Below are 11,475 nucleotides of genomic sequence, written 5' to 3'. Positions count from 1 at the left end.
TATTTTACAGTACTTGATAATTACTACTCTTATTATTTATTTATTTTTGGTTTCCCACGATATCCCCCAACCCGGCAGGTCAAGGACTAATCCGTCGCGGTATTGAACTCCATTTAAGGGTTTGCCGCTGGCCAATGGGTTGCTGCATGCACAAGGCGGGATTCGAACCCCCAACACTTGCTTAAGCGGACTAGTGAACTAACCACTAAACCAACCCAACTAGTTCATGACCTTTTATTGATCCAATATTATAATAGATTTTCACACTAAGCCCAACCATTAAAGTTTTGGAATTATCCACTCAAAAAATACTAACAATTTTTTTTTTCAAAAAAAAGGCCCACATGATATACACATCATTTTGGTCAGTTTATTTATTTTTTTTGTCCTGCAATAATCACTAACAATAAAGGTCTATCACTCTAATTAATAACTTCCACCTAACTATCTACATATCATATGTTTATTGGTCAATTAAAACTTAACTACTCTTAGCCACTATAACTTTAGCCACCAAAAACCTATCCTTATCATTTATATAAGATATTTCTGTTACTAAGCATATTAAAGTGCCTTTGGAATGTCTTTTAGGCTGCGTTTGTTTATGGTGGACAGGACACAAAGACATGGACAATACATATGTAAAACGTGTTTGGGTAGAGAGACATGGACAGTGAACACAGTGTCTCTGAGACACTTTTTTTCATTTTTGTGTCCACTTTTAAACGAAGGACACTGGTGGACACGGAAATAAGAAGGTGGACACGGATTTTTAATGAAAATTTTTTCCCTTTTTGCCCATAGTAATTTTTCATTATTCCTCAATTACCCCCTTTTATTATCTTGTGAAAAACCTAACCTAAGCTTTCTGCCGTCGTTTCCAATACTCTCTCTTCTTCTTGCTCTCTGCTTCTACTCTTGATCTTCTTCTTGTGAAAAACCTAACCTAAACTTTTCTGCCGGCGTTTCTAGGTACTCTCTCTTCGTCTTGATCTCTCTTTCTACTGTTGATCTTCTTCTTGCTCTTTCTGTCGTGATTTTGTACTTCGTTCTGTTCTTCCTCTTCCTTCACTTCTTTCACAATAATATCTTCTTCTTGTTCTCTGTTTCTGTCTCTCTTTCTTCTTCTTCTTCTTTATGATTCTGTATCTTCTTTTTTGTTTCCGATTCTTGTCTTGGTTTTTTTTATCTTCTTCTCTTTTCTGGTTTTTCATCTTCTTATCTCTTTCTTATTGATTTTTTTGTGCAGTTAATCTAATACCAATATTTCTAATAGCCAATTACCACTTGTTCCTGTTACAATTCTTGGAAGACTGTTCTTCTCTTTATCGGTCACATAACCAGGTATTACTTTGCATCTCTCCTTATTGCTTCTTATTTTTGTTTTTTTTTTCTATTCAAAAGAATTTCGTTCTGCTTTATTTTCATTTTTTTTGTTTTTAATTTTTTTATGATTTTTCAATCTGAAAATTATATAAAAATAAGAGCTACATTCTTTTCTTTGATAAAATCTCAAATGTTTACCATGATAGTGTGAATGAATGAAAAAATTATTTTGAATTTTAATATGTTGATGTATTATGTTCATAATAAAAGAATGAATAAAAAAATTGTATTGAATTTGTCTCTTATTATTAGTTTGAACTAAAAATTAATATAATTAGTGAGTTTTGTTGCTGTTGCTCTTATGGCTGCTGTGTTTATTGTTGCTGATAATTTTTAGAATGTGTTAATTATATAAGTTATTTAGGATTTTGTTTTAATTTTGCATTAAGTTTATAGAGTAGAATGTTGATGCAGATGGAGATTGATTTGTTATTGCATTGAGTTGTTATTAGTGCAGTTTTTTAATGCAGAATTTGACTTTATGTTTGTGCAGAATTTAAGATTTTGTATCCTTTTTGCATTGAGTTTATAGTGTAGAATGTTGATGCAGATGGAAATTGATTTGTTATTGCATTGAGTTGTTATTACTGCAGTTTTTTAATGCAGATTTTGACTTTATGTTTTTGCAGAATTTAGGATTTTGTATCCTTTTTGCATTGAGTTTATAGTGTAGAATGTTGATGCAGATGGAGATTGATTTGCTATTGCATTGAGTTGTTATTAGTGCAGTTTTTTAATGCAGATTTTGACTTTATGTTTGTGCAGAATTTAGGATTTTGTATCCTTTTTGCATTGAGTTTATAGTGTAGAATGTTGATGCAGATGGAGATTGATTTGTTATTGCTTTGAGTTGTTATTAGTGCAGTTTTTTAATGCAGATTTTTATTAGTGCAGATTGATTTGTTAGTGCAGATTGAGTTTTTATTAGTTGCTTTTTTGTCCCACTAAAGAGAATACTAATCCATGCTTCCAAAGCAAGGCAAGGATACTTTCTTCTTTCACATTTTGACTAAATTAAACAAGAAAGTTAAAAAAAGTGTGAATACCTATATCATAATTATCCTGAAGGGAAAATTGAGACGCACTTGCCAAATACCTATATCATAAGGAGTATGTTTATTTCTTCCATTATAAATTTGAAACAAGAAGAAATGATTTGTGTTGTCCATAACATAAAATTTGATGAAACAAACCTTTTTCTTTAATTTGCAACATTGCTCAACATAGGAAAAAAAAAGAATGCATTATAAATGTAATAATGAAAACAACAAAATAAGTGTCTTAAGCAATTATCTCATGAAGGATGAGGAATATGAATAAATATTAAATAATGGTACAAAATTTCGACTGTGGTTTGTCATATCTGTATTGCTATTCTGTTTTTTTTTTTTTTAAAGGCTGGCTTATTCAAAGCAATACTCCTAGTTGTAGCATCTTCAGTATCAAACACAGTTTTGACTAAGCAATAGCAATAGCAATTCAAATAGGAAGTTTGTAAACTACAAATCCTTTAAATTTCAATATATTCAAAATCTTAACAGCAATGATAGTTCAGCTTACAAATTAACTTTACAATACCCTACAGCACCATTGTGCATTTGTTCTTCAATGAATAACCGTATCATTAAAAACCAAAAAGGACTATTGTGAATTCAAATTGACAAGACTTAAATAGCTACATCGGAGAATCGCCACAGAAAGCATGATCACAGGTATTAAGTGCTAGAAATAAGGAACAATCTCAATGATCAAGGTGGTAGCGGCAATGGCGGCACAAGTAGGAACACTGAGACCTCCAGGACCAACAATGTCTTTGATTTCGGAATGTTCCAGATTATGCTTGTGTTTCATCTGCCACACAGAAACATATGAAATAGACATATGCATTAGAATAAGAATTAGAATTAAGAAGAAAAAAAAAACGAGATACAGAAAGACTCACAGCATTTTCAATTGATTCAAGCCTTTGTTCAACCTTTTCATCATGGAAATGGCGCAATGAATACCTGAAACAAGAAATTAACCAATCTTACCATCATTGAACCCAATCAAATAATCAAATCAGATGATATGAATGGAAAGCACTGAGAAATGAAGAGACCGATCCAAACAGTGGCAAAGGAGGCAATGGAAGTCCCAACCATGAAGACCATGTGGTGTCTCTCGAACGCATCCTGAAAGAAACAAGAAACACAAAACGACAATTGAAGAAGCAAAAACGACAATCAAAATGAATATATAGAAAGAGAGTGAAAAATTGACATTGGTGAGGAAGAAGGTGTTGTTAACGGAAAACGAGTTGGAAGCGGCGCAAGAAACAGGCAACGTCGTGGAGAAGAGGAAGAGTTAGGGTGGCAGCCAAGGAGTGCAACACAGAGACAGAGACAGTGAGAGGTGGGTATAAAAATTAAAATTAGATGGGCCTATTTTAGTAATTTTACATTATATTTTAGTCTTGTTTATATGTATCCAAACAGAATACTAGACATTACATCAGTGTCTTGTCCATTGTATCCAAACACAATACATAAAGAGTAATTTTTAGTGTCTCTGTCTCAATGTCTCTGTCTCAGTGTCATGTCTTGTCCTGTTTACAAAAACAAACGCAGCGTAGAGACAAAAATAATCTTAAGAAAAAAGGTTATTGTTAATTCACTCTAATTACTTTATGTATAACTAATAATCTGTCGTTTATCACTAAAAATAAAGGGAAAACGAGAGAGTAAAGTTTTCTGGTGTCTAGATTATTTTTAAACACTAGAGGAAGACTCATCTTAATGATTAAAGAAAAAGAAAAGAAGAAAAAGAAAGACCTAAAAAATATTGAAGACTTAACGATTCAATTCTATATGTTCATATCTCCTTTTCCCTTCTTTTGATCTTACCTTCGATCACGAGTCTTAAACCTTGTTTGTTTATGATACTTTAATTTTGAGCTTTCTTTGAATCTCTGTATAAATTTTACACGTTTAGAGAGATAATGTGTCCGATTGGAATTATTCATTTATGTGACTAATGTTATTTAATGCTTGGCCATAATTGAAGTTGGATATAGACATCTATTGATTCTCTTTCAACTAGATATTGGAAAAGGGAAATTTGATTTTGATTTGGATAAAACTTGTTCAACTATACACTCAATTAGTTTAGGTGTGTCGATGGCTGGTTAGTTGGATGGAAACATATATATTAGTCTTGTAAAGCAAATATATTTAATGAAAATACTCAACGAATCTAATCATTCATAATGATAGTCATACACAAGAGTACTCATTATATTTGATGAAAATACTCAATGCCAGGCATGTCCGTAGAAGTCCATGCAAAAAAGTCTATATTGTCTTTGAGGATGTTAACGATCCGTGCTTTGTTTTCTACAAGGAGAGATGGCCCTTTATAAGTAAATTTTTGTTTATCATTGTTAAAGGTTACCTTTTCGAGTTCATCGGCTAATGTTAATTAGTCTCTCTCGGAGATCTTGGTCAAGCTCAACTAGCTTGAGCATATCAGTGATGTTATATATAGGTCGGTCGCTTTTTAATTTTGGCGTGTAAAATCTTGAGACTTATATTGTAGTAGGATTGGACTTTTTTTTTTATCGGAATGAATAGTTGTTATCTGGTTATTCTGCACATAAAATTTAACACACAAGTGAACAGTAGATACAATAACACCAAATAAATTTAAAGAAGGTCTACTCAAGATAATGTTGTATGAGCTGGTACAGTCGACGATTAAGAATTGAACATCTTTTGTTTTTGATAATGGTGGTTCATCTAGTGTTGTTCTGATCCAGGTGTAACCGATCATAGGTACCCTTTCCCCTGAGAATCCTACCAGTTCTCCGGGGGATGGTTGTATTGATTTCGCGCTCAGCTTTATATTTTTGAAGGTGGAAAAAAAATAATACGTCGGTGCTGCTACTTGGATCAAGGAGTACTTTTCTTACCAATAGGTCTCGAGCCTGGATGAAAATCACCACTAGATCGTCTAAATTAGCTAAAGTTGCTTGATAATCTGAATGTTTAAAAGAGATGGTAGACGTTGCTGCCTTCAGTGCCACCTCGGATGGGATTCCTTCGACCACCAGTATTGCTCGATACGTTCTTTTTCTTGCCGAACTGGATAACCCTCCACCTGAGAATCCTCCTGAAATACAATTTATTATCCCTCTTGTTTGAGGTGGGGAATCAGTTTTCTCTTGTACGCCTGTTGTATAATTGTGGGAGTTGTTGTTTGTTCTCGGACGTCCTTGCTGTATACTTCCGTCTACATATTTGTCCAGTAATCATTGTCTTGCCAATCTTTCTAAGAGATCTTTGGTGATGACACATTCGTCAGTTGTGTGACAGAACTTTTGACGAAAAGCACAATGTTTGAATTTATCCACATGTTTTTGGTCTTGGTACGTTCTGGCCTTGGTCGGTGGTTTGATGATCTTCGCGTTAAGTATCTCCTTGATAATGTCTTCTCTTTTAGTATTAAATTGGGTGTAGGTATCGAACTTGGGGGTTAACTTGAAAGGCTTTTTATGGTCCTTGTTGTTCTGAAATCGGGGGAGCTTTTCTTCATCTCGGCAAGGTTGTTGTCTTTCTGTACACCGAGCTTCATGAAGATCTTCAATCTCCATCTGACCCAAGGCTTTTTCTCTGAATTCTGCTAATGTCTTCGGCTTAGTCATGACTATGGTCTCTTGGAATTTTTTCGGGCGGAGGTGAATGCGTGTAAATGTACCTCAGGATTGAGGTCCGTGATCTCCATAGTTGTTTTGGCAAACCGAGTCATGTAGTCTTTTAAACTCTCATGTTATCCTTGTTTGATAGTGCTAAGATAATCCGACCCATGCACACATATTTTCGAGGCAGTAAAATAGTCGATGAGAGATCGTGCTAACTCCTCAAAAGATGAAATTGAACCTGCAAGCAACTTAGAAAACCAAAGTAATGCAGCACCATCTAAAAAAGTTGGGAAAAATCTACAAAGTATAGGATCAGAAGCACCATTAAAAAACATTATTGATTGGAATTTTTTAAGGTGGATGCAAGGGTCTCTGAACTCCTCGTAAGACTTCAACGTAGTAGGTAGTACGAAGTTCTTTGGCATCTGAAATTTTACGATGTCTTTTGAAAAAGGATTTGAGATCGTCAGCTTTTCTTTCAGAAGGGTGACCTCCTGAGGGTCATTATCCCGAGATCGTACATCATTCGAGAGTTCATTCTTGGAATTTCCAGTACCACCCTTGCCATTTTTGGCTAGCAGATCTGCCATTTTCTTGACTTCGGCTTTAAGTGCGGCGTTCATGGCTACTAGTTTGTCGTGAGTAGGGGGTGGTGGTTGAGGTGTGGCATCGTCGGCCATAGTCTAACAAAACAGTCGAGATGAATGTGGGGTTATTTAATTTTGGGTCCCACGGTAGGCGCCAAATGTTCTGCACCAGTTGATGATGCAGTCGACATGTAACTTAAATTCGGGGCACAAGTTTGCTTGGCTTCAGAAATTTGTCAATTTTTTCACCGATCAAGACGTCAGGGGAAGGACCTACACGAAACCCCCCGACGATAAAGTCAGTGAAATTACTTGAAATAAACGATGGAACCTTGCAAAAGTGCTTTTGTTATTAGCTTATCTCTCGTACCCCTTTACTTTGAGTCTTTCTCTTTTTATAGATGATTGGTCTTATGACTTTTAGTAACAGTTTTATGAGCTATTTTGCTGGTTAGTTAAAGTGGTGAAAATCATTTAAGTTTAAAATAGTTGTTCCAAAATTATTGTGCACGTATGAACTCTATCCAAATTATAATTGTGTAGCTGTTAAACCCAGGTATTACCGGTATAGTCCAATTGGTACGATTACTTACTAAATTCACTTAAAACTGGCTAATTATTTGTAGCATTTTGTGTCTTAATTTTAGTTTATTTTCCACAAAAATAAAGACAATCTTATTTAAAAAAATGTGGAGAGACAAATCCAATAATAAATAAATGATAAAATTATTTATTATAATATTGGAAATAGTTAAATGGAGTGGAAAGATAGCTGAGCAGGGAATTAGGGTTTGGGCCGCGAAAGAGAAAGAATCCAAGAGGATGGCCAAGTTCAATGTGGTGCAGAAGCAGAGGAGAGCCTCGATCGCCGAGAGGAAGAGGAAGATTCACGGCGACCCTGTCACCGGAAAGCTCAAGGTCAAGGACCAACCCTCCTCCCTCTCCGGCAAGCGCAAGCGCAAGCTCTTCAAACAATGGCGCCGAGTATATACACTCTCTACTCTGTTCTCTCCCTCTCATCGGAATTTAGTTATTCTGAGTTCGTTAGTCAGTTATTCTGTTGTATAATTGTTAGTTAAGCAGTTACAAACTCTGTTTGTGGTTTTTTCTAATATCTGAAGTTGAGTAATCACTGTATTATTATTGATTTATGTGTTCATTGGAATTAACTTCAGGAGCAAAAGGTAGCCTTGGAGAAAGGCTTGGTGAGCATGGAAGATGTGCAAATGGCAGTTGCCGAAGCAGGTATCGATTTTTGGCTTCAAATTAATGTTTTTTTTTTCTTCTCGTTTTGGACGTGTATTTTTAACTGGATCATTGTTTTGGTAGCATAACTTTGGCTAGCATAGTAAATAAATGTTGTGTTTGATTTTCCTTCCAGCTGGGGAGGCCAAAGATACTATTAGTAAAACTTCAGGAAAATTTCACTTGAAGAAGAGTTTGAAACTTAAGCAACTGAAGAAGCACAAAGGCAAAGGTTAGCTTTCATGCTTATTGATTTTCGTATGTGAATGTTGCGAAAGTCCGAATGCAAATGGCACTAATATATAAAATTTAGTGCATAACATAGTGACAACATACAAGCTCCAAGTTCCATAAAACTCAAAGTGAACATTCTTAGGTTTTGATAGAGGCTGCAGTGTTGTATGCATACACCAAGCAAGAAACAATTAAAGTTTTATACTAACATGATTGATCTCAACTTGATCATTCCCATCTAGTTATCAATGAAAGGAATAACTACACGGCTCATGAACTCAAATTTCTAAACCTCAAGAATACTAGTCCCAACTTCAAAGGTCTTCTCAATGAATGTGTCGTGGTTTCGTCACACCTTTATAATGCTTCATACTTCCATGGTAGAGGACAAAGATATGCATGCACATGGACCAATTTCTTTTTTGGACCAAGATTGTTCATTTTTTTAGTATCTATCTCCCTTGAAATTGTTGATATAAGGTGCCCACAATAGGTGTATTGATGCATCCCCTTGATGCTTGATACAATGTAGGAATTATATGTATAGGAAGTAGTTGTACCTGAAGTTGTACCTTTACAAACAAATATAGCTGTTACCTAGTGATAAATACTTAATTCAACAGAGATCAATCCTTCTTAATCTTCTTGTACATGGTGTGAAAGGAGTTTGAAATCAAGGGTTAAAGTAAAATGGTGAAGCCCATATGCAATTCACTATTTGTTTGGATCTAACTCTCATTTTGCTGAATGTATTTTTTGTGGCAAAAAAAGCCTTATGGTACTTGGTGACTTCACAAGTTTCTTTTATGCCAATTTTACCGTCATTCCTTGATGGAGGATAGCTCCTCCTCTCATGAGTAAATTTCCCCTCCCTTGCAGCTGGTAGCTGACCCATGCTGGCTCATTCTAATGCATACCCTAGGCATACCTGATCATATGTGAGGTTGAAATAACAAAAAAATGCACCTGTTTTGAATTTTTGATAACTATGTACTTGTTACGCGTTTGAGTTGTGGTCGTGAATATCATGAATATTTTTCATCAATCACTTGCATAACTGCATAAACAAAGTGACGTGTTCTATCCTGATCACATGGTAGTATCTCGTTGCAAACTATGTAGAATAGTTGGTGATTACTTTGTTGGACTATGTTAAATTAAGTGTGCTGGGGTCTGGGAAGTTTGGCAATTTATGAGTAGTAGCGAATAGTAGTTCAGTTGTATTTAAACATTCTAGAAAAAATTGTCAAATTGTTGACCAAATTTGTCTTTTCATATTGTCTGCTTTGTGATGTTTAATTGATGTCTCTGGTGCCTTTCATGCAGGGAAGAACAAAAGAAAATCTAATGTGTCTGCTGCTGCTGCTGCTGCCGAGACTTCGGCTGATGCTATGGTGGAATAGACATGAAAAATATTTTATATTATTTTTTTTTCTTACTCTTGTTTTTTCTCTCTATCCTTTGTTTCCCCCTTTCATCTTTTTCTTTCCTTTTTTTTTTCCATGGTAGTTTAGTGCAAGAAGAGGCAAAGTTAGAATGATGTAAAATGTTTCAATCCTTGAATTTTGATATGGTCTATATATATTCATATATTTTCACTGGATTGACCTATGGAAATCAGAAGAGTCGATCTGTCTAAACCTATAAGAAAGAGTTATCAAATTTCATGGATTTCTTTTTCCTTCAAAATTTCTAGCTCGTACATTTTACTGCACCCTTGCTTAAATGTATATAAATGAATGAGAGAATGCCAAATTTAAATAATTTTTTTTTTGGTGACAGCCAAATTTAAATATTTGAACCATAATACTTGTAGCATACTAAAATTAAATCAATTAAATTCAATTCTTTTAATTAGTTATTGAAAATTAAATATTTCTAACCTTGCAATAATTCAATCGTGTCTACTTTATAGTTTATATTTTACATGGGAAAATATTAGAAATCAAATTTTTTAAGTCAATAATTAGCATATATATTTTTTATTTTTGACTCTATCTAATGATAATTTAAACTTTTAAATTTGGGGGGTCTTTGATTTGGGGATAGGATTTATATAATGTAGATGCCAGTTTTAATTGAATAAGGGCCCTTTAGAGTGAATTACGGGCCTTGAATATTTGTTGGGTTTGTCTCGCTTTCACATGAGAAAACCCAACATCAACACGTTGACCAAAAATTGCCATCATCAATACGTTGACCAAAAAATCCCGTCATCAATTTATTTTCCTGTATCACGTGAAAGTTGAAATCCAACACATATTTTTCGTACATAATACTCTTTTGGAGGACAAGAGTTCTTTGTGGAATGTTGATCTGTAGAAAAAAATGGAAATCATGTGCTTGAGGAAAACAAGGTAGTAGTTACATGAATGAAAATCTGGTGCAGAATATGCATTGGTGGACAAATATCTGTATTCTCAACACCCTTAACATTTCAGCTTTTTAAGCAATTGAAATAAAAATAAGAGAATATTTAGGTTTTTGGTTTTACTGTAATAAATGGTAAGGACCTTTTCTAAACATCAGATTTTGTGGCTAAAAACATCAAGTATTCACAACCACAAGGTGGTGCAAAACATTTACTCTGAAGAAAACGATTGTGAACATTGGCTTTAGTCAACTTCTATTGAGCAACGGACCATAGCAAGCTTAGATTTATGGTGATGTATTGACTTATGATTTTATCTCCCACTCATTTAAATGATGTAATTTTATCATGTGAGAGCATGTATAAACTTGGACCATTTTATTAATCACACTTTCCAGTGGCACATGCCAAAGTTTGGTTCACTTTTTAGTTTTAGAAGCTAAAACTTGAGAGCACTTTTGGAGTGTGGCATATCATAATCTCCAATAAAAATCATGGTTACTCACATTGTAATTGTACCTAAAGCCTGCCATTGTAAGATCAACTAGTCTCAAAACTCAAATGGGTCACATAATTTAGCTTCCTCTCTCTTTCAATCCTTGGCTGGCAACTCTTTAAATCTCACATTACAATGCCCTTTTGACAGAGTGGTATACAACTATTGTGGTTGCTCAATGTGGGGTCCTGTAGCTAACACATTTTTATTGTAAAGTTGCATGATATTAAATTTAAAGCTGAATCAATACACAAAAAAGCTAAGGTTTTTGCATATCCCAAAAGGCTAAAGTCACCATGTCTCTAGAATCTTTGGTGCTCCCCACTCCATAATTAGAGGAAACAATTCTACCAAAAAAAAACTTCAAAAAAATTATAAATTAAAATTACTGTCAAATAGTTAGTTAGTTCACTTGCTTAAATAAATATTCGGACTTTGAATCTCCTCATATATACAATAATTTATTAGTCATCAATAA

General features: G+C 34.4%; 1 protein-coding gene and 1 long non-coding RNA gene across 3 annotated transcripts; one reads left to right on the top strand and one right to left on the bottom strand.

Annotated features, from left to right (window-relative positions):
- LOC110271653 lies at positions 2,681-3,953 on the bottom strand. The gene is made up of 2 exons (XR_002362216.1): positions 3,329-3,953; positions 2,681-3,237 (listed from the first exon to the last, which is right to left on the bottom strand). It is a non-coding gene; the product is annotated as an uncharacterized LOC110271653 (long non-coding RNA).
- LOC107644569 lies at positions 7,390-9,747 on the top strand. Of its 2 annotated transcripts, none has more exons than XM_016348457.2 (4): positions 7,390-7,635; positions 7,827-7,896; positions 8,033-8,128; positions 9,457-9,747. In XM_016348457.2, exons 1-4 carry the CDS (start codon positions 7,474-7,476, stop codon positions 9,531-9,533), a joined length of 405 nt encoding a protein of 134 aa, XP_016203943.1. In that variant the 5' UTR covers positions 7,390-7,473; the 3' UTR covers positions 9,534-9,747. The 2 variants fall into 2 exon arrangements, with proteins under 2 accessions (XP_016203943.1, XP_016203944.1); XM_016348458.2 differs by lacking the exon at positions 9,457-9,747 and adding an exon at positions 9,010-9,437.

The sequence above is a fragment of the Arachis ipaensis genome, chromosome B05 (genome assembly GCF_000816755.2).
Source record: "Arachis ipaensis cultivar K30076 chromosome B05, Araip1.1, whole genome shotgun sequence".
NCBI lineage: Eukaryota > Viridiplantae > Streptophyta > Magnoliopsida > Fabales > Fabaceae > Arachis > Arachis ipaensis.
Note: the sequence above shows the minus strand (reverse complement) of the source record. Positions and strands in the feature narration are given on the sequence as shown.

What these genes read in the sequence shown, in the direction of transcription:
- LOC107644569 (XM_016348457.2), top strand. Translation starts at nt 7,474, where the DNA reads ATGGCCAAGTTCAATGTGGTGCAGAAGCAGAGGAGAGCCTCGATCGCC. An exon ending in TCTTCAAACAATGGCGCCGA is followed by an intron (nt 7,636 to 7,826) that starts GTATATACACTC and finishes AATTAACTTCAG; the next exon opens with GAGCAAAAGGTAGCCTTGGA. An exon ending in GAAGAAGCACAAAGGCAAAG is followed by an intron (nt 8,129 to 9,456) that starts GTTAGCTTTCAT and finishes CCTTTCATGCAG; the next exon opens with GGAAGAACAAAAGAAAATCT.